Source organism: Zonotrichia leucophrys, chromosome 3, assembly GCF_028769735.1.
Source record: "Zonotrichia leucophrys gambelii isolate GWCS_2022_RI chromosome 3, RI_Zleu_2.0, whole genome shotgun sequence".
NCBI classification, from domain to species: Eukaryota; Metazoa; Chordata; class Aves; order Passeriformes; family Passerellidae; genus Zonotrichia; species Zonotrichia leucophrys.
This window is the reverse complement of record NC_088172.1, coordinates 108,400,388-108,422,671: the sequence shown is the minus strand read 5'-3', so window position 1 is coordinate 108,422,671 and position 22,284 is coordinate 108,400,388. Positions and strand designations below refer to the sequence as shown.

General features: G+C 38.1%; 1 protein-coding gene across 3 annotated transcripts in view; it reads right to left on the bottom strand.

Annotated features, from left to right (window-relative positions):
- Nucleotides 1-22,284, bottom strand: part of SUPT3H (SPT3 homolog, SAGA and STAGA complex component) — a 255,664-nt gene that overhangs the window by 27,400 nt on the left and 205,980 nt on the right. For all 3 annotated transcript variants that reach the window (XM_064709906.1, XM_064709907.1, XM_064709908.1), the window contains exon 11: nt 22,124-22,234. In XM_064709906.1, coding sequence (XP_064565976.1) covers nt 22,124-22,234 — 111 coding nt within the window. The remainder of the gene's footprint in view (nt 1-22,123; nt 22,235-22,284) is intronic.

Genomic DNA, 22,284 nt, shown 5'->3' with positions numbered 1-22,284 from the left:
TTGCCATGCAGGCTGTGTTTCTATGCTGATAAGGTCTTGTTTCACTAATGATGGGGAAAAAAATAGCCTGCATTTCCAGAAAAGCTAAGGGCTTTATCTGACACAGCCTCCCAGGAAAGCAGTGTCCTTGTGCCTCAGGATGGGCAGCCAGCCAGCTTGGGCTAAACTGCCTACAAGGCAGAAGACATAATATTACAATTCATATCAGAAAACACTGTAATTTGCTTTTTGCTTGCAATTTTATCTGACAAAAACAAAGCAGCTGAGGAAAAAGAAACAACAGAAGGTGTGCCTGACTGTTGGCTACTCCTTTGGCCTGTCTAGCAGGGAATGCTCTGCTTGATTCACAGCAAACTATTACAGGGCTGATAAGGAGAGGAACAACAAAAACACTGGGCTAAAATAGCTGTTCATCAGGATGAGACAGAGAAGAGCCCAGCATGGCAGAGTCTAGAGGGAATAGCACCAAAAGTTAAAGAGAAGGTAAACAGGGATCTATTGTTTCATCTCTCATGTAAGAGAAGACAGGGAAAAAAATAGATAATAACATTTCACAGAATCACAGAGTTGTAAGGGATGAAAGGAACCTCTGGGGAACATCCAGTCCAATACCCTTGCCAAGGAACCCCTCCAACACCTGGAGCAGGTGACACAGAACTCGTCCAGGTGTGTTTGGAATGTTTCCAAACGGGCACTCCATGACCTCCCTGGGCAGCTGTCCCAGTACTCTGCCACCCTCACTGGAAAGAAACTTTTCCTCAGGTTGGAAGCTAAACTTCTTGTGTTTCACTTGATGGCAATTGCTCCCCATCCTGTTACTGGGCACCACTGAAAAGTGTCTGACACCACCCTCTGACACCCTCCTTGGAAGTATTTATATGGATTGCTGAGATCCCTCTAAGTCTTTTCTTCTCCAGACCAATCAGCCCCAGCTCCTGCAGTCTCTCCTCATAAGAGATGTTCCAGACCCCTTGCATCTTTGAATTAATTACTTAATGCTATCACTGAGAAAGTTTAATACATGAATACTTAGATCACATAGAGTTCTGTTACAGGAAAACCTCTTCCTGGGAAGCATAACTTAAGAGAAAAATCATGGTGATGATGGTAGACTTTTAGTCATTATTTATTCTTCCATTTTCTCTGTTCAGTCTCAAATGCTATGAGTGACATTCTTCACTGTTATATTCACATCCCCTATTTGAGTGTCTCAAAACATAAGAGGCACTTCTGGAATACTTCAGCAACTGTGCTGAATAATCAATTCCAAAAAGAGGAGAAAAGTCAAAGATCATGATAATAAGATCACTAAACACAGAAGCAAATGACATTGCAAGCTACTAAGGACTTTTTGGATAAGCGGCAAATTCTCTCTCTGGTTTGTGGAAGAGCATATTGAACTCTAGATTTTTTTTTCTTTTTAAACATGCACATCACATAACCTGGTTAAATTGTCTATTTTGAGTATATGTGTAATGTACTGAATATTTTGGTTTAAGCTGTAATTCACAACAGGCAGGGTATTTCTGGACAATTATAACATGTCTCTGGTAGCATTTTAAGGCATGAAGCCAAAAGGCTGGATCAGTTGAAATACCTGAGATGTGCAACAATGCCTTGGAAATGCTCAGGATTGTCTTACAGCTACTACACAATGTCATACTTATATTATGTGTATAAAACCCAAAAGTTTGGCTGTGCTTTTAGTAAGTTTTACTCACAGTATTTGGCTGCTTTGGATATGGTCAGTTATATATGGAAGAAACTTTATGAGAGCCTGTTGTGACAGGAGAAGTGATAGGACAAAACAAACATCTATTTGTTTCAAAGTAAAAGGGGATGGATTTAGATTAGATATAAGTAGAAGTTTTTCACAATGAAGGTAATAAAACAATGTCATAGGTTTGGATGATCCATCCTTGTAAACACCCAGGGTCAGGAGTCAAAGGACTCAGAGCAACCTGATACAGGGGAAGGTGTCCCTGCTCATTGCAGAAGTTTGGACTAGATAACCTTTAAAGGTTCCTTTCCACACAAAACCATTCTATAATTATATATTCTTAAATCCCCAGGCTCCTTTAGCAGCTGTGACTGTCTCCTCTCCTCCACTTATGATCCACTTCTTGTCATCACTTTAGGACTTCCCTTTAAAAAACTTGCTTCTTCATTTTTTGGGTTTTTTTTTTTTTGTCCCTGGGGTCTACAACAATTAATTCTTCTTCTATTTATCTATTTTTATGTAGTTTCTGTGCTGGCTTTAGCTAGTGACATGTGTATCAATAGCACTTACACCTGTCTTCAGAGTGCTCACTCCTCTCTTCTGCCTGAGCCTCCCTCTCCATCACCGTCCTTGGCAGCTCCAACCAAATATTTCTCCTTTTAACCCTTTTAACTTCATACACCTCAGATGAAAGCTGCATTCACACTCTGCTCAGCTCAGTGAGGCTTCACATTGTAAGCACGGGCCTTGGGGTGTGATTTTGACAAATGTGACAACAAATGAGAGAAATCACCAACAGTAATATGGATTTTCAAGCACTACATTTTCCTATATTTGGGAAGTTGCCGTGCAAGTAAATAACTGTCAATCCATAGCACTGAATCCAATTCCTATACAACATACTAATTTTTCTGTCTAATTTTTATTTATTCTGTATAATTCTTGACACATATCTTGTTTAAAGACCTAGGATCTTTTAACATTACGTAAAAAATATTAAAAGAATCCATACAAAATATTTAGAAATAAAATATTCTGTCTGTGTAGAGTTTTCAACAGTTACTACTAACATGAGATGGAAAAGACCAACAGAAGAAAATCAACTTTTACCTAAAAGTATTTTTTCTAATTGCTTTTATAAGTGAGAGCTCCCATAACTGCAATTGAAAGAAAGAAAATATGTTCATATTTGTAAGTAACAAAATAGGATTATAAAATTGGTAAGGAAATGCAGAACCAGGACAGATACCAAACTCACTTTTCAACTGACTTACAATCACTGATATATGAAACAAAAAATCAGAACATAGTATTTTAAATATAAAAATTACTTGCTTTATAAGTATTTCAGGCTTTGTAAAACAAAATTTATATTGTGTCTAGTATCCTGTCACTAACATCTTACAGAGCTGTCTAACATCACCTTCTATATCAAATAAAATTAAGGCATTCCAAAATCTTTTTCACTTATTTAATGTGCATTGATATAAATTAACTTTTTTCAGTTTTGACCACAGGCATCTCTCAGTCTGAGCTAAATCACCCCCCTCCATTTACAATTAGTGCTGAGAAACATCTTGTTTAGAAGGATATGCAGATCTGAATACAGATGCTCTCCGTATTCAGATCTCCTCTCCTACATGCCTGCATTTGGCAAGATGAAATCCAAACCCCTTTTTCTAGAAAATCTAAACTTCTTCATTTTAATCACGTGAAACTCCACAATTTATTTGGTTATAGATATTATTTGAACCCTGTTAACCCTATGAAGTTGAGCTTCCTGAAAAAAAGAGTGGCTAATCATGAACACTTTCCTCAAATGATACATTATTACTGTTTTCCTTTAAATATCAAGCCAGTTGTCAGCAAATCAGAATGTTAATGGAAACTGGAATTGCAGTTCCTGTTTTTTCAGTCACTGACAGAGGGCAGGTTTAGTTTAGGCATTAGACAGAAATCCTTCCCTGGGAGGGTGGTGAGTCCCTGGCACAGGTTGCTCAGAGAAGCTGTGGCTGTCCCATCCCTGGAAATGTTCAAGGCCAGGTTGGATGGGCCTTGGAACAATCTGGGATGGGGGAAGGTGTCCCTGCCCATGGCAGGGGGGGGTGGAATGAGATGGTCTTTAAGGTCCCTTCAAACCCAAACCATTACATTACTCTGTAATTCTAGACTTTAGAAGCAGCCCTTGTAGCTTGCTGCACCTTAAAGACAGGAGTTCCTTATATGGCAGCAAGACTGCACTGATCTATTTTTACAAACAGGAGGAATTCAGGTCCCAAAGTATCAACTGTTCTGAATTTATACTCCTTACAAACTGGAAAGTGAACTGTTCAGAAAAGCAAACACCTTTCATTCATATGTAGGATGACAAAATCATTACATTTATAAAATCTGAGGCTATAACAAGGATTCAGAGAATCATCCTTGTGACTTGCTTAGACCCCAACACCACAGTATATTAAAGCTGAGGCACTGGACTGAATCCTCTGCAAGTGCATCCCACAATACTCACCAGATCTCAAATACTGCTGTATTTATAAACATATTTAAGATTTAAATGAGCTGCAGCATGAGGTGCCCTCCTACACCAGGAGACATCAAGTCCAGCCACCTGGGTCCCTGCTGGGTGACAGCAGCCGGGTGGCCCTGCAGCCTGGTCCAGCTTGGGACACTCCTCTCTGCACCAGCTGGGGATGTGTCTTGGGCCTTTGCAGGACAAATAACACCTTAAAATCCCATTTTCAGCATTCTCCTCTGCCAGTCCTAGCACTGGCATTAGTAAAGGGAAAAAATTAACCTGGCATTGCAGCGGAGAAAAGCAATGTTCAGACAGAATCAATAATAATAATAGTGATAGTAATAGTAATATGGAGACATTATTATTTTTTTTTAACATTTTCTGGGAAGAGTAGACACACAACACACATTTCATTAACAAGCACTCTGCCCAGAAAAATGCACAACTAAGTGTTAAAGCCTTTTAGTTTGGCTTAGAAAGAAGCGACAAGCAGATAACCAAATTGGTCCTGAAATACTTAATCCTGGAATTGTATCTCAAAAAATAACCTTGAAGCCATAAAATAACTGTTTACCAGGGCTTGCTCCACTTTGTTATGAACACTTTGAGTTGGTGCTAAATTAAGAAAGCGCCTCAACAAGGCACAGTCCATAAGATACGTTATCGGGTTTTAGGGCAAAAACAGGCATATCTTGCCACCAGGAACAACAACCTCATACGAAACCCTCTCAGAAAAACATGTCTCCAGCTTTTAGTTTTGTAAAGGCTTTTTTTCCTATAAAACACTCTCAGAAAAAAACATTTATGGCTTTTAGTTTTGTAAAGGCTTCTTTCTGACTGACCTTTTCTGAAGCACAAACTCCTGCAGAAAGGACAACTAAACTCCTCACTGCCTTTGGATCCCTGATATTGAAATCATGGTATATTTTGTGCTGTCTCTACAGAATCTACTTCATAAACATGAATGACATCCAGGACACTCCAGTGACTTGAAAAGTAGAATATGACAGCAAATTCAGCCTCTTGCACATTGGTTTGAATTTCAGGCTTCATAAAAACCTACAGTTCTGGAAGGGGAGGATCATCTTTAGTACATTTTGAGACCAGATGATGACAGACTGGCTGAGCTTCTGGAGAAGTCCTATCAACACTTTGGAGGCTGGCAGCACAGCCACTGGGAGCAATTAGGTTAATTAAAACTACATGGCATGCAGGCTCCATGTGCAATTCCTAACATGGTTAGAAGGGAGACAAATATGCCACAGCTTGATTTTGACTATAATGGGTACATCCATAAAGCCTTTGGAATGCAGATCTTGAATCCAGGGAATGGTGAGAAGACAGAAAACCTGAATTTACACAATCCCTAAATAGGCACCCAACAGCACTGTGAATCTCAGACTCTGGATCTGGAAGGCCCCTCTAGAGATTGTCTAAGCCCACCTGAGCAGGTTGCTGAGGGATGTGTCCACTCAGACAAATGGCCAAACAATGCCACAGTAATTGCCAGAATAAAACACACAAAACTATGCAATCCTGTCTCCCTTATATAACAAAATAATACCATACATAGAATTTCCTACATAGATAAATTATTAAAGGAGGGTTGTGTGTGTGTGTGAAAGAGGTCTCTATTAATTCACTCCCATCATTGCCACACATCTGGTTTACACTTTATGAACATTTTTGTGATCATTAAAGGCTTCCATCAAAGGAGACATGGAGTCTGAGGTTCAGCAACATCATTGACAACTGGTCTATCCACCTCAAATTATGGGAAATTTTGCAAATCACAGAATCACAGAATCATTTAGGTTGGAAAAATCCTTCTAGTTTTATGATTTCTAGGGATCTCAAGGCAAAAGAGATATGGAGGTACTGGAATGGGTTTAGCAGAGGGTGACAAAGGTGATGGGACTGTAGCATCTCCCTGAGGAGGAAAGGCTGAGGGAGCTGGGGCTGTTCAGCCTGGAGAGGAGGCACAGCTGAGAGGGGCCCTCAGCCCTGGGTGTCCCTGTGTGCAGGGAGGGGCAGAGCAGGGCCCAGGCTCTGCTCCAGGGCCCAGCAATGGCACCAGAGCCACGGGCAGGGACTGAGCCCAGCAAGTTCCACCTGGACAGGAGGCAGAACTTCTTTCCTGTGCAGTGACTGAGCACAGAACAGAGACCAGAGAGGCTGTGGAGTCTCCTCAGTGGGGATATTCCAGACCTGTCTGGACACAATCCCATGCCATATGTGCCATGTGCTCTGGGTAATTCTGCTTGATCAGGGACAAGGGAACAGATGATCCACTGTGCTCCCTCCAACCTGAACCATTCTGAGATTCTGTGATTCCTAAAGCAGCCATGATCACTATGCTACCTTCAAAAATCAGGTACTTGAATTTCTCCTTCTCCTCTGCTACTACGAATCCATTCCAGCATGATGACAAAATGAGGTTTAAAGAGAGACATTGTCTTGATACTGCTCCTTGTAGAGAAATTCCTATGATTTGTATAGAAACACAGCATATAATTGCTCATGTTGCAACTGAATGTTTTTCATATCTGCACTTTAGATCCACCTCCTCAATTTCTGTACGTGGCTGCTGTCAGGATTTGGATTTTTTATCACAGTAAAAATGAATGTACATGCTCAGTTTATTCAGCATTTACATCTATTAATAAAATAATAATGTATATTAGAAAATAATACTGAGCCAAATGTTCATGTAGTCTCTTCCATGTGCCAAAAACTCGTGTGGGCATGTGCACAAAGAATGTACATAATCAGAGAGACACTAACATCTTGTAATGCAATATGTTTCTGTTATGCACACTCCAGACTTCCTAACAGCTGCATATTTTAATATACATAAACTCATACTTGAAAAATAATAAAATGTATTAGTTTTCCACATTAGGCATTTATGACCTAATTTAGGAGAGTATTACATCTTTATAACTTTTAAAAGACCCATTTTGATAAAACATCCCCATAAACAGACTGAGAAAATCAGGGTAACAAGCATCTGTTGCTGCATTGTTTTCTTAATGGGGTAATAAACTAATAACACATTTTTATAACTTTTCACAAGAATATAAAGTATTAAAATTTAAACTGATATTGAAAAATGTTCTCATGGTCCATTTTATTTTATTTTTCCACTATGTAAAGTTACAGTACTTACCAGATTAATATTAATATATCTTAATTATGTTGACAAAATGGAAATTTGCCAAAGACATTCAAAGAATGGAAATAACTTGTTATTTCCACTACTCTAATTAAGGTGGTGTATTTAGCCCATTTTATTCATACTATAGGAGTAATATGAATATTTATAAGAATGTATAGAGATGCCACATACAGAAATAATGACCCAAACTTTTGGAGGGTTCTAAAAAAGGGCAACTCCATTGGCTTTTAAAAGCTATTGTGATTTTTCTCTTTCTAATCTACCTGTTTTAATAATTAATTACCAAAACTTTACTTCTAAAAACAAATGTCAAAAATTATAAAATTATAAAATTAATATCTACTTTCCAAAACCTTATGTTACGTTGTTGGTATGTTTATTTTTCCTTTTAGAAGAAAGATCTGACTATGCTGTGTAACACGAAACTAATGAAAAGATATTGAAAATTGTAACTCTGAAGTGAAATTGCTATATTTAGGAAGGCAAATTTCAACTTATTTCCTTTGAAACTATTAATGTGAACATCAGGAATTCAAACCAAATAAGCTGCTGACCTTCGTTCAAAGTGGATTTTCACATTTACAGTTTACCAAAGCACCAGCAAAGGATGATTCATAGCTCTTAGAGATGGAAAGGACCATCTAACCTCACTGTGCTCATAACACAGCCCACACAATTTTCTTGAATTGGCTCTCCAGAACCAATAGCTGTGGTTGAACTTAAGCATGGCTTTTACAGAAACATCTCCTCTTGATTTTAAATTTTCCAGTCATGGATAATCTGTCACAATCATTGGCTAAGTTATTTCAGCACTTAGTTATGTTGTTATAAATATATATGCCTTATTTCTAGCTTGAATTTGTCTTGCTTAAATGTCAAGCTGCACTAGAAGAACTCCTCACACACATCATCCTGTCAAGGTAGAGAAAAAGGCACTTCCACAGCATGGTCCATTTGACCCCTCTTAAACAGCTACCTTAGGAAGAGATAAATTACAGCCCAGAAATGCTTGTTCCTCTCAATTGACTATGAAGGAAATCAGAGAATCATGGAGTGGTTTGCATTGGAAGGGATCTTAAAAACCATCTCATTCCAACCTCTGCCACTGGCAGGGACACCTTCTGCTATCCCAATTTGCTCCAAGCCCTGTCCAAGCTGGCCTTGAACAATGCCAGGGATGGGGCAGCCACAGCTTTTCTGGGCAACCTGTCTAGTTGTGCTCACAGGTGTTTGTCACTGTGCTCAGATACAAATATCTGTATCTTTCCAGAGGAATCCCACCCTGCATATCCACAAAGGTTTGTGGATATGGAAGGACTCAAAACCCCTAAGACATTACATTTTTCTTTTTTATGGGTCCTTAATGACTGGCTACACAACACATTCTCCAGTTTGATGCCCTCTTGTCTCTGTGTTGGCATTTTCTAGTGTTTTACCCAATTGTTGAGGTTCTCACTAAAACACAAGCACACATTCTAGCTGTGCTTGCCCCAGGATAGCAGAAAACTCTTCTATTTCCTATTCCCCTTCCTGCCCACCCAAGGACTGCCTGAGGACTGCCTGAGCCCCTTCAGCTACAGCACTGGATTGGCCCCATTGCATTCAAGTGACTCCCCAAGACTCCAGGACACTGTCTTAAAATCCCTACTTTGCAAGATGCAGCCCCAGAGACTGTAAACGTTGCCCACTTGCTTAATTTGCAGATGAAATACTTAACATCTGGCTCCTCTGGAACGAAAAGGACTTGCTTACACTTCATTTATCAAATGGTAACTCAGTAACTCTTTGTCACTACCTTGTCCTCTTCATTATTTTACAATCCTCAATTAACTTCACTCTAAAAATATTTGACAAGGAAACTAGACTCTGAGTAAACTATTTTTGGAAAAATGGAAAGTTGAAGAGTTTGCAATGTAAATTTTCCAAACCTGCAAGACTCACTATGAAAGCAGAGCTCCAGCAACTCTGCCTATACCATAAAATACAGCAGCATAGAGGATTTCTCAGAGCAACCAGCAAAGCCTCATTCATACAATCTAGGAGTTATTTAGGCTGGAAAAGACCTCTGAGATCATCGTGCCCAACCATTAACCCAGCACTCACCACTGAACCATGTCCCCAAATGCCACATCCACACATTTATTCAACACTTCCAGGGATGGTGATTCCACCACTACCCTGAGCAGCCTTGACCACCCTTCCGCAAAAGAATTTTTCCAATGTTCAACCTCAACCTCCCCTGGTGTACTTTGAGGCCATTTCCTTTTGTCCTGTCACTTGTTACCTGGGAGAAGGCCCCAACCTCCACCTGGCCACAAACTCCTTTCAGGGAATTTTAGAGAGGGGCAAGGGTCCCCCTTTATTACCTTTCCATTGGTGTTACAAAGGCAGCCTCAGTTAAAATGGTGACAGGCAGAACTTCCCAGTATCTAGGGCTTTTCTTGGGATTTATGTCAGTAAGTACTAAAGCCAAACAGTTGCTGCTGACTTCAGGCAGCTGAATGGTGCCACATCACTTTAAGGTAAAATATTACTTTTTTTTTGGAAAAAGGCATTAGTAGAAAATTTTAACCCATAATTTCTTGAAAATAAACTTTATGAAGCTGGGAATGAATTCTTTCCATGAAAACATAAGAAATATAAGGGTTTGCTTCAGCAACCTAAAAGGAAATTGTTCTTTGATGAATTGGGAAGTATGCAATAAATTAGGGGAAGCAAATAAACCTCTGCATTGTAACCTTTGCTTGCAGACATGGCTGTAAGGTGTTCCTTACCCCAAAGTACAACTGATAAAGGTTCCAGGACAAATAACTCAGGACTAGGTAGATTTTTATGTCCCTCTGAGAGCTCTCATGTCAAGCTGCCAGCTCAGGCTGAATGTGGATAAACTGGAATTTCTCATCTCCCACCTAGTCCAAATCCTCCATTTCTGTTCATCAATAACCCCGTGTACCCCACCATCATCAAGGTGTAACATGGGTTTTATCTCTGAGATTGAGTACTCTGTTCACTCTGGGATTTCAGCTGCATTTTGTATTTTTATTCCCTAATAACAATCCTAGTGGCACATAACAGCCCTCCTTACCCTCCGTCCAGATTCCAATCTGCAGAAGTCACAGAAATTCTGAGGAATCTAGCTTCAAAAAACATTTTCTTGTTTGTACCAAGTCATCTGAATCCTGCCAAGCTCATTTCTCCCACCCATCACTTTGATTTTCCTCTCAGCCACATGCGTCAGAAGCTGCTTTCCATTTCCCCTCATGACACAGCCTCCTCCTGTGCAGCAGCACATCTCCCATCAAATGTCACATTCCAACCTGGATCACCTCACTTGCCACTCTTTGCTGTGCACACACCAAACATTCATGCCAGCACATCTCCTGCAGCATCTTTTTGGTAGGAAAAATCCAACAGCAGATGAACCTCATCACCCACTGTCACTTCATTCTTAAATCTCTTCTGTGCTGTGACTCGTACAGGAAAAAATCTCTTACTGACTGGGTAATTTATATACTGAGACCACTTCCTCACCAGCTGAACAACACTATCTCCTTTCACTCTTCTGTTTATCTTATCAAATCTTATAATTTGTCATGTCTCTATATTGCAAAATCTATTGAGCCATCATTAACTTCTGTTCTGCATTCATGTAAGATGAATAATACAGAAATACAGATGAATCCTGGATCTTGCCCCATGTTCTTACACTGAAAAGCATTACTAATGAGATTGTTTTCCCCCATTTTTAAAGATAAATGACAGTGTACTTCTGTTATGGAAGTTGAGACTCCAGAAAAAAAATCCCATTTTAAATAAATGGTATCACACACCTTTAAAAAACTACAATAAACACAGTATTCTTTTATGTATTTCAGATTTAGCATTCAAAATGTCTCATTACTTCAGATGATTTAGAACTGGCTATAAAATTGTCTCAAAATTAGTCTTGCTTGATCACATGAAAGGCTTTCAACATATTCTAAAGAGCCATAATTAGTAGCTTTTAATCTATTTGTTGAGTTATTTAATTTCTCTCTTTTGTACCTAGCTAACTATTTTTATCATCTAAATATGATTGTAATAAATTATGGATGAAGATGGGCCTCATCTACCCCATGGGATATAAAATCCCAAGCTTCCTAACGTGGCAACAAGCATATACCTTCCTTCTGTACCATCTGCTCCTTTTTTGTAAAAAAAAATAAAACCCTCCATGCACAATGGTGGATTGTTTTAACTTTCTTGTTAACAGATGCAGAAACAGCTGAATGCTTTTTCTCAGAAGCACTTAATCCACACCCCAAACCTCCACTATATCTTCTGAGGGTAATTTAAGCATCATATCTAAACACCAATTAGAACTAGAGTTTTCTTGATGGTAAATGTTAATAACCTGTCCTTCTTGCAAGGAAAAAAAAATACCCAAACCCCAAACCCTTCACCACTGACAAAATTACCTCATGAAATTACTGTTTCTCACTTCCAGGCCATTTGCATTGCAATAATTCTGCACGGAGACTGCTTGCTTCCAGCAGTTTTAGCACCTTCTGCAGTAAAACTAACACATGTGGATCTCTGGAGAGTCTTATTTTTTTCCTGTTGTCCCAATTCTTTGCCATCAAAAATGACAATCCTGTCAGCACATCAACACATTTTAAGACTGACCTGTGCCAGTACATAGCCTGGAATATTGCATTAGTACAATTCCTCCCCAACCTTTCCCCCATCAGCCAGTGTTAGGACCCTATGCAAATATTTATTATGTGATTTTTCTTCTTATTTTTATTGGGTTTTTTCCCTTATTATTTCTCACTGTTACTTATTTTTCTCCTAGCATTATTGGAATTTAAATTATGTGAAATTAGAGGCATATAATTCTTAGGCAGCTCCAGCCTGTGGAATGCATTCCAAATTAGTAAAACAGAACTAGATGTGTTTTAATCACTCAGGTACACTCCAGATTCCATGGTCATTCTGCAACTGAGGCCTGAAGGAAACCACTTATTTCAAACATGTTCTCAGGGCTTTGCAGAAAAGCTCAGGGTCTTTATGAAAGCCCAATATATTTTCATCCATGTGCATATTCAGTGTCATAAATACCTCCAGAGACAGAAAATTGTCTTATCAAGGCAAAATCCCTTCTCATATCCCCTCTCCTGAGATTGTCATGGAAGAAAGGGTGTAACTTCTACCAATAAGCAGCTAAAGAATTTAATTGCTGTGAAGGGAACTGAATTATCCAGAGGGATATAACTGGGAGGAAGAGGTTTGGCTTAAATGCAGGAAAACCATCTTGGTTGTGCAATTTTGTCACTGTAGAACAGCAGATAACAAGAGATGTACCAGAAAGCCCTGGTTGAAGCTTAATCCTAAACTGGAAACCACAGTCACAAATATAAGTACAGCAGCACACAGCACTAAAACATGACTGGTACTTGTTTTGCTGTTTTCCTTTTCTGAAGTCTGATATCCCTTTCTAGAATTTTCCTTCATTTTGTGATTTTTTTTTCTTAGCTCTGCTAACTCCAAAATATTGACAAGTGCTGTATCTTAAGTTTAAAGTCTTTATCTTCCAAAACGTCCCAGTGAGCAAATATTACAAGGTGAGAAAAAGAATATGATCTTAATTTCATCCCATTTAATGTCCTACAAGTATCTCCTTTTCTCCTATGCAAAATAAATTTTAAAAAAACCCCAAAAAACAAAACTGAAATAATAGATGAATCAAAACTTACATTACTAATAATACCAGAAGCCTCAATTTAGCCCATGCCTTTGTCCGACTGTAGGTATAGTAAAAAATTAAGCAGATGACTGCTTTGCTGAATTGAGGTTTACACAACCTTGAAGCTAAAGTCAGAAAGCTGGAATAATACAAAACCTCAGGGAAGAAACACAAAAACCCCAAAATAAAATTAATAAAATGTGTTTGGTTGCCTCAAGGCTGGTGTTTTCACTTGATTTTCCTAGAGAAATATTTCCAAGCAGTACCAAGTGTGCAGCCAGGCTCCCTGAAATGGGTCTGGTTTAGAGAAAGTAAAGTAAAGTAAAAGTTAAATGTTAAAGAGATTTTCTAGCAATCAAATCAACGTTGCCTTCAGATGCCTGGAGATGTCTCAGAAGGATGAGAGGAGAATGACCACCTTTGCCCCAGGGCATGCAGAGGACAGGGGACAGAAATGAGAGGCAATCAAACATAATTTGTACTGCTGCACATTCAGTAACTTCTTTTGTTGTTAGTGGTATCAAAGATTTAAATGAGAAGTGACACCTCACTGAGTGGGACATGATAAATGGAGTGAAACAAAGCACAAAATCACAGCTTTTATTCAGAAATCTTTTGTCTTTTCCTGTGCCAAGCTGAACAAGTAATTGAGTTTGAGTACTATTGTAGGACTTAAGGGACAAGAGTAGGCAACTAAAATGGAAAATAACAGATGATAAGAGTTACAAAAAAATATCTCCACTTGGTTTTGGTGCTCCCATATTATTATCTGCCCCTTTCCAGATTTACTCTGCTATTCTAGAGGTTCTACATTCTTTATTTGCAAAGTGACAAGTCAGGGATGCCAGAGATGTCCATGGGTAAGAGCTTCTATCATGGAATCTCAGAATCCCAGAATGGTTTGTGTTAGAAGGGACCTTTGAGACCATCTGGTTCCATCCCCACAGGCAGGATGACCAGCCACCAGACCAGTCTGCTCCAAGTCCCATCCAGCCTGTCCTTCTATCCAAGCTCAATACAACAGGACACATCTGTCAAGCATCAGTCGTACAAGCAGCACCTAAAATGAAGATCCTGCTCACAAGAAATTACATTTCATGCAATTTTTCTCCAACTGTAGGTTAATTCCAAGTCAAACAGCCTTATTACATGATCCTAAAGTTCTCATAAAGTTACGTCCAGACGGCTCACATCCTGTGCTACAGAGCTGCTGAATCACAGCTGCTGCATCTCAGTCTGGGCTGGCTCAGAGCAGCACTGAGAGTGAACTGACAGCTACAAGCAGCTCCAGCTCATAAAGCACTTCAAATCTTTCAAGGAGAAAAATGTGAATGAATGCTCACATTCAAGCGAAATCTGAAAGAATTGTATAAGATACAACTGCAACTGATCTTTCATTATATAATGGTATAAGTACATGATATTGTCTATTATCTAACAAAATCACAAAAGCAGGAATCTTGCAGGGAGCTGCACTGTAATTCTGTGCAAAGACAAGTAAAAAAATACACATCCCTTTTAAGATTCTTCCATTTTGTTCTTAGGATTCCTCAACAACCAAGTTTCTATTTAGTAACTTTTAACTATTTAGTAACTTTCTTTTAGTAACCAGAATATACCTGCTGCATAGATGCAATGCCTATGTCTTTACAAAAATTACTGCAAATTATTGAAGAAAGACATATTTATTTTTGTAAATAAATATCCTGGAGCACTAAATTACGTAACCTTTCTGTCCCAGTCTCTGCTCTAGAATTATAATTCTCACCTTACCTTTGAAATTCATATTTATGTATTACACGTTAGATTGCCTTGAGCAGAGTACCAGAAGTCAGATTCTCATCCATATAAAGTTTTTTAAGCCTCTCAGGAGGCACATAAGAACATACACTTTTGGAAAGTAACATATTCTAACCCTCAGATTCTTGTACATCAGTACAACTGTGCTTGAAATGCTAGTATGTGTTTGAATCTGGCCATACAGTTAGAAAAAAAAATTTTAAAATACGGTTAATGAGACTAGGAGTTTCTTTAGTTTATATGACAGATTCAGGTGATTGCAAACCTTATAGTTCACTTATCTTCTCACTAACAGAGCTAGCTATTTGTTTGACAAATAAGATTTTTTTAAGCATTAGATATGAAAAAATCATAAAATTTTGCAGTGTGAGCTCCTATGTTGAGCAAGACATTGTTCAGCACTTCCAGCACAGCAGGTCTGAACAGGCAGTGACACAATTTACACAACCCTCTGTGTGGCTGTACAAACTGCATTAGCAGAGTCACTCCATGCCAGTGTCTCCTGCCTCAACAGAACCACATCTATGCTGCCTGAAAGCCTCACGTGCTGCTTGCAACAATTCATGCACTGTGTTGTGTAGTAGGACACTGATGTATGTGCTATCCAAGAATTTTAAATATCCCCACAGGATATCAAATACTATCCAGACCATTTGTAAATACTTTCCTAGTGCTCTGTAGAAAGAGAGTCAGTTCTTTTCAAATCTACTTCAATGACATTTTTGTCTTATCTAAAAATCTATGTTCCTGTTCAATAAAATCATCTGGGCAACTTACTGCTTCATCAGTCCTGTGAGCTTGTGCCCTCATTAATAAATTCTGTTGGAGCGTTAAGATTACCCCCAGTAGGGACAGCTGGGAAACTGCAATATAAAGTCAAGCAGCACATTTAATGACCAATGAACTTCTGGAAACTTACTCTAAAATGATACATCATTGTGTCAGAACACTCTTAAGTATTATGCAGCTTGGTCTCCCTCTTTAGAAACATGAAACCCCCTGAAACTGCTACCACAAATTGGGAACCTTTTAAATTATTGCCAAGCCACCTGCTTTTCTCCAAGAAACTTCATAAAACTCTCCAAATTAGTAATGTCATTAAGTAAAGCTTACAGAACTGTTGTTATTCTGAAGCAGTATTAGCTGTTTAGCTTAAGGAAACCAACAGGGATTTTTATAATGGAAAGAACTGTCATATATATTATATAATCTATTCCAAATGAAATGCTTTAATATATTCTTGAATATGCTATTCTTTAACATTTTAATCTTTCTGGGAGAAAACCCTATTAAACATATTTTCAGGGTTAAAATTTATCTAATGAAGAAGTTCAGCTCAGGAGAGATGAGAAAGATTCTCCATCAGTTTATGGGTCTTCAGATGGTATTAAGAGCCATATAAATCAAATGCCCCATTTTACATTTCTGAACAGCACTGGAAGAAATAGTGCTGGAATCAAAGAGGGAGCCCCATTTCCCTGTTCCTTCTCTTTTTTGAATGGCCCTACAGAGAGCAGGCAAGCACGGATTATAGGAATGCCTTCTGTTGAGGAGTCAGCCAAAACTGTGCCATCTCATCTTGGAGCAATTTATCCAATAAGATGATTTAGAGGACAGTTCAGTGGCACCATTTTTGGAGGCAAAAGCAGAAGAGAAGGAATATAAATCAAAGGTGACTGGCAGGTAAAGGATATATGCAGCAATCAGCCAAACCATGTGCACACTGGCACAAATTCAACAAGATCATTTATAAAAATTTTAAGTCAGGAGTACAAAAAAGGGGGTCTGGTGCTAACTAAATCCACAGATAGATTACACGCCACTGAAATAAACACTTCCAGATGCTGGCATACAAAAACCTTTTACAGAAAGAAATGTTTTCTTTCATAAATCTGAAAGGAGGAACCTTGGGATGGGGGTTGGTAGAGAAGGGAACCAAGATTTCCAAACTGAGATTTGACTTCCTACTGGTTTTATAGAGTAATAACTCATCTTTTTCAAACACAAAGTGTTAACACTGTAGAATTACAAATAACTGCAGACAACAGCTTGAAGTATAGACAAAGACATCATAAATATGTAACTGTTTAATGAAATAAAATGCCCTTTTTTTGCTTTCAAAATGAGAAGAAAGCATGAAAATGTCAATGTGACTCTTTCTATATCAGAAACTGAATGTGTAACAGAAGGGAAAGTTTTCAAATGCCTTTTGACATAAATACATACATTTCATTTTTGAGAAGTGATTAAGAATGAAATCCTGACTTCTTCAAAATCAGTATCAATTGATTCAGAATATCAATATGGGCAGTCTATATTTTACAGGACCCTAAGTATCAGAGATATTTTATTTGGTTTCCATGTAACTAATTTCTTTCGGAAACAGCATTCAAAACTTTTTATCATTCAAGTGCTTTAGAAAAATTCAGCTGTACTGCATCCACATTGTGTCTATTGAAGCAATTATTGAGGATTATATTCCAGAATTTCTTCTCACTACTACTTTGATGTGAAACATGCAAAAAGAAATTTCTTTCAGTTAAGAGGACTAAGTTGGAGACCAAATCCTCTGGGTGACAATTCCAGGTTGTGGAGCCTCCTTCTCTGGAGATACTCAAAAGGCTCATGGACAGGAGCCTGTGCCCTGGGCTCTGAGGGACCCAGCTTGAGCAGGGAGCTTGGACCAGAAGACCTTCAGTGGTCCCTTCCAATTGACCCATTCTGTGATTCAGTGAATGTAAAGCTGAATTCTTCTTGAAGCACCTTTTAAAGCACCTAAACCATACTTGCTTTCCAAAACGTCCTCTTAGAGAAATATCATATTGCCACATTATCCTTTGTATTTTAAAGGCTTCCCTCTCTTCTTTCTACTCCCTGAATCTGCTGGTTTAGTCTCTCATAAACTTTGCCAGGTCATCAGCTGCTATTCCACAGATTTAGTTTTTAGGGGAAATTAATAGAGTTAAAACCATCTTTATTATGTTGAAATTATTCAAGATCCTTGATGAACTTCAATGTTTTTCACTACAGAAATTGATTTAAGCATTTGCATAAAAGCTGAGCTCAATCAGGACCAATAAAAAGCACTTTAAAAACATCAGAAGTAAAAGACCTTGACTAAATGCATAACTTCATTGTGAAACTATGATTACCATGTACATGTACCCTACTGAAGTCCACATGGGATACTTGCATTTATTATTTAAGAACCCCTAAGAGTATGGGCAGGGCTCTGTAAGGCCCAAATAATTCAAGTCTCTGCCAAATCACATTCTCTGCTATTACATGCTCTTCATGCAGGGAATGTCACAAGCAATATTATAAACACAGGTTTGTAAATACTCATTTTTTTATGCTGCATAGGCAATTTTATGAGACTGAAATATTTAACAAGAGAAGGTTTAGACTAGCAAGCCTTTTCATACTGAAATGCCTGGGAGGCTGAAGAAACATTTTCCCCAAAACATAAATACCCAAGGAAATGTTGGTTATACCCCTGTTAATTCAATACACCCCATTTACACATGTACAAGCTGCTGAATAATGGCCATGGTCTGCCATGAGCCTGTGCAGGATTACAATTCACATTTGTGAACTCATTTTCTCTTAACTAAACATCTGAAGCACTTCATTTCAAAGTTGCCATAAACTAAAGACAAAGAATCTGCTTTGGAAACATTTCCTTGTTCTTTTTGCCTGTGGTCTTCCACTACTGTAGCAGACCACTTTGCTTTTCATTTCAGAGTAAAGGATCTCAGCTGTCCTTTTTGCTGGAGCTGCTCTCTTTGCTACAGCTGTTCTTGTGGTCACAAGCACTGCTTACAGGCTGTTCATGCTCCACTCACAGCTGCTCCTATCAAGACTCCAGGTAAGTACTATGTGCTGTTCACAGAATAAATACTCTTTAAAGAATTATTTTTTTGCTACCCCAACTGTCTGAAATACAATCAAATTAAGTAACTTAAAACAATTTCTCTAGAGACAGTATGCTTGTGTTCATGCCACCTAATATTTTTGTGAACACCTTGGCAAAATAAATACTACTATTTGGAAGACTATTGGGATTATTCCTACAGGCCCAGTTAAGGCTGGACATCATTTCACTATGCACTTCCTTAACTTAAATGTGCATAGAAATACACACAGGTCCAGCACATGGAATTGCATTATTCCATATGATGGAGAGTTCCATACTTCCCACTCCTATATTGCAAAATTACATGGTGCTATTGCTTAATATTTCTCTGATTTTCACAAGTCTAGACCATGCTTTAAAGTAGGTAACACTGAGCACCACCCAACACTGTTTGTAGAAAATATTTAGATAAAACACATATCTAAATTACCTTAGACATGATACAATGCAGAAGGATCCAGAGTACACTTGCTGCTTTCCATTGTGGCTTGCACTTGGAGACAGAACCTAAATGCTCTAATTATGTTAGTCATTCTGACATAACTATCAAGGTCAAAATAAATGCAAAGGGATCATTTTCACTGGTTTAATGTTAGTTTTCATTTACCATATGATTATAAAACTTTCAAAGTGTTGTTTCCATGCAAACCAACATTCATCAAATGTTGCTAAAGAATAAATTGTATAGCTAACTCTTCTTCCAAAACCAACTCCTTAGGAACACTTATCACCAAATCAGATGGAAGAGAGTGACAATCATGATGAAACAGCAAAACAGGGAAAGATGCAAAAAAAAGTCACTGTTTGTGCTCTACAAATACATAATTATTCTCTTAAGTAAACAGAAGTATATGTACTTTTTTAAAAACAAAACATTATCCTATATTTTCTTCTTACAAAAATGAAATCTAAATTCTATGTTTGGGGCTGAGCTATTCACTAGCTGGAAAAAGCATGAAGCTTTTTCACTCCTCAACTGTCTTTTTTAAAAAGTGGCTTTCCATAAGAACTGCTGGGAAGCAACTGGCAGCTCGCTTTCCACATCATCCATCCTTGTGTAGGACAACACAACGGTTAAATTGCATTTTTCCTGTTAGAAACTCATCCCCTGGTGGTTTGGGTTCAGTTATGAACTTTCTGAATGCAGCAGCCCCTTGACAACTGCCAGTCTGTTGGTTATTGCACTGATCCATAAAAATATCCCTTCTAGCTGCTTCAAAGAGTCCAGGAAGGGTTTAGATCCTTCTGATATAATTTTCCCCTCAGACACTGCAGAGAGCAGCTCAGACTTATAATATTTTACCAAGGTTTTGCACTGCCTACATGGGTTCTGTCACACAGGCCCTGCTGCTGAGATCTGAGGAAATGGCCACGCCTGATTACATAAAAATCTGCATCACTTCTGTTAATTCATTTCCTCAGGTTTGATTACACACACACCACCAGATGTGGCCATCATTAAATTGTATTTGTCCTGGAAATCTGCAATAATGCAGATTGCAGAGGGTACTCAGTGCTCCATCCACATTTGTGCCAAATTAAGACCCAGGGTTTCTGTTTGCTGCATGGACAATTGTCATTGCCAGGTCTCTCCCAAAACTCCAACGAGGGAACTCACAGGGGAAAGGACCTAAATGCAGACTCTGCAATATCTCTCAAAATACTTTTCCTGAGCCTTTTCATTAAAAGCAGAATCACGTTACAGCTCTACAACATCTGTAGGCATCCAGAAGCTGACCTAAGATTCCCTCTTATTCTTGGCTTGTTCAGAGGGAACAAGATCTGCTCCTCTCATCAACCACGTTGACTGTAGGTAATGTTAACAAATTAAATTGTTCAGTTGCACTGCTTGGGAAGTTCAAGAGTGGAGGACATAAAAAAACCCCAACACAAACCAGGGTGTTTTATTATACCTTGTGGTTGAAGAAAAAATTTGAACTTTGGTTAATAATTGACCAAAGCACTTTTAGTGAGGGTCAGGGAGGGAAGATTCACCTTTCTGCAGCTGTTTATGTGAGTGCTTTACTTTTTAAAAATAAAGTTAAATACATTCTCTGCTTTCAGAAGCTATTGCCATATTCTTAACTACCACTACTACTTTTTAGCAAACTTCTGCTAAAGACATTTTTCTGTTTTGGACTGGAAATTCTATCCAACACTTTACATGATATTAATCTCGCATTTCTGTGTGGCAAAAGAAAAAAGCAATGTTACATAAAGACAATTCATTGCAATTGTGTATTGACCATCATTAATAAATCAAACTTTCACTGCCATCTATAAACCACTGATTAGTTTTGGCACTAGGAAAATTATAACTAATAACATTATAGCTTTTCTCTTCTCTTGTTCCTTGCTTCTGAAATCCCACTATTTCCTTTATACTTATGGCCTTCATATACTTCTGCATTGCTTTTATGTATATTAATTAATCCAAATTCAGAAGAAATTTCCTTTCCTAAAATCTCTCAGAAATTGGACAATTTCATCCTGATTTTTAGAAGCTGAAGTCCTGTTTGGTGGATTTTGTTTGTTTTTTTTCTATAACTGTTTCTTTGACATTTACTATTTTCTAAATGCAGATATTCTGAGGTAAGCAGGATAAAAGCCAAACAGAACTGCAGATGAGAAGAAAATGACCCCAATTTATGACATTGGAGATGGACTGCTTTTGCATTTTCATCAGCTGAGAATAAAGAATTTATTTGGCTGCTCTGAACAATGGATTTGCAATTTGCATAGAAAAAATGATGGCAAAACCTCAGAACCCATCAGTGTTTTACCACAAGATCAGTTCTATTACATTTCAGTGGAGGTTCAAAGTTGTCTAAAAAAACCCATTCTCTTCTTTCCCCAACTGTAAATGTGTCACTTGAGAGTTCAGCATCCAATTGGAGCAGTATCTGACACCAAACTAATTTTAGAATATAAAGTGCTCTTCACCATATTGGAATACATATAATTTAAAATAACTGTAAACCTAAACTTTGGAAAAACAGAAAATTCAAGCACTAACAAAAAAGCATAATTTGTAATTGAAAGAAAATAATATTTGAAAGGAAAAAAACCTTTTTTTTTTGTCTTTCCAAAAAGAGACAGAAATTACTAAGTTTTATTTCCCAAGAGAATTATGCCACTTTTATAAAGAAAATTACAGTCACCACAAATTGCTCTCAACAATTCCAAAGCTTCTTCATTTGACCACTTGAAAATCAGAGTTCTTTAAGATTATAAATATAACTTTTTATAACTCTGTTATTACGTACTGTGAATGGGGAAAGGGGGCCAATCTTGTGGCCGTAGCGCCGAATGGCCTCTCTGATGTGGCTGGGCTGGATGGCATCACTTTGAGCCTCCATCCCACAGGCTGCAGTGCTCTGCAACAGAAAAACACATAAATTGTTACTAAATCAAAAACACACAACAG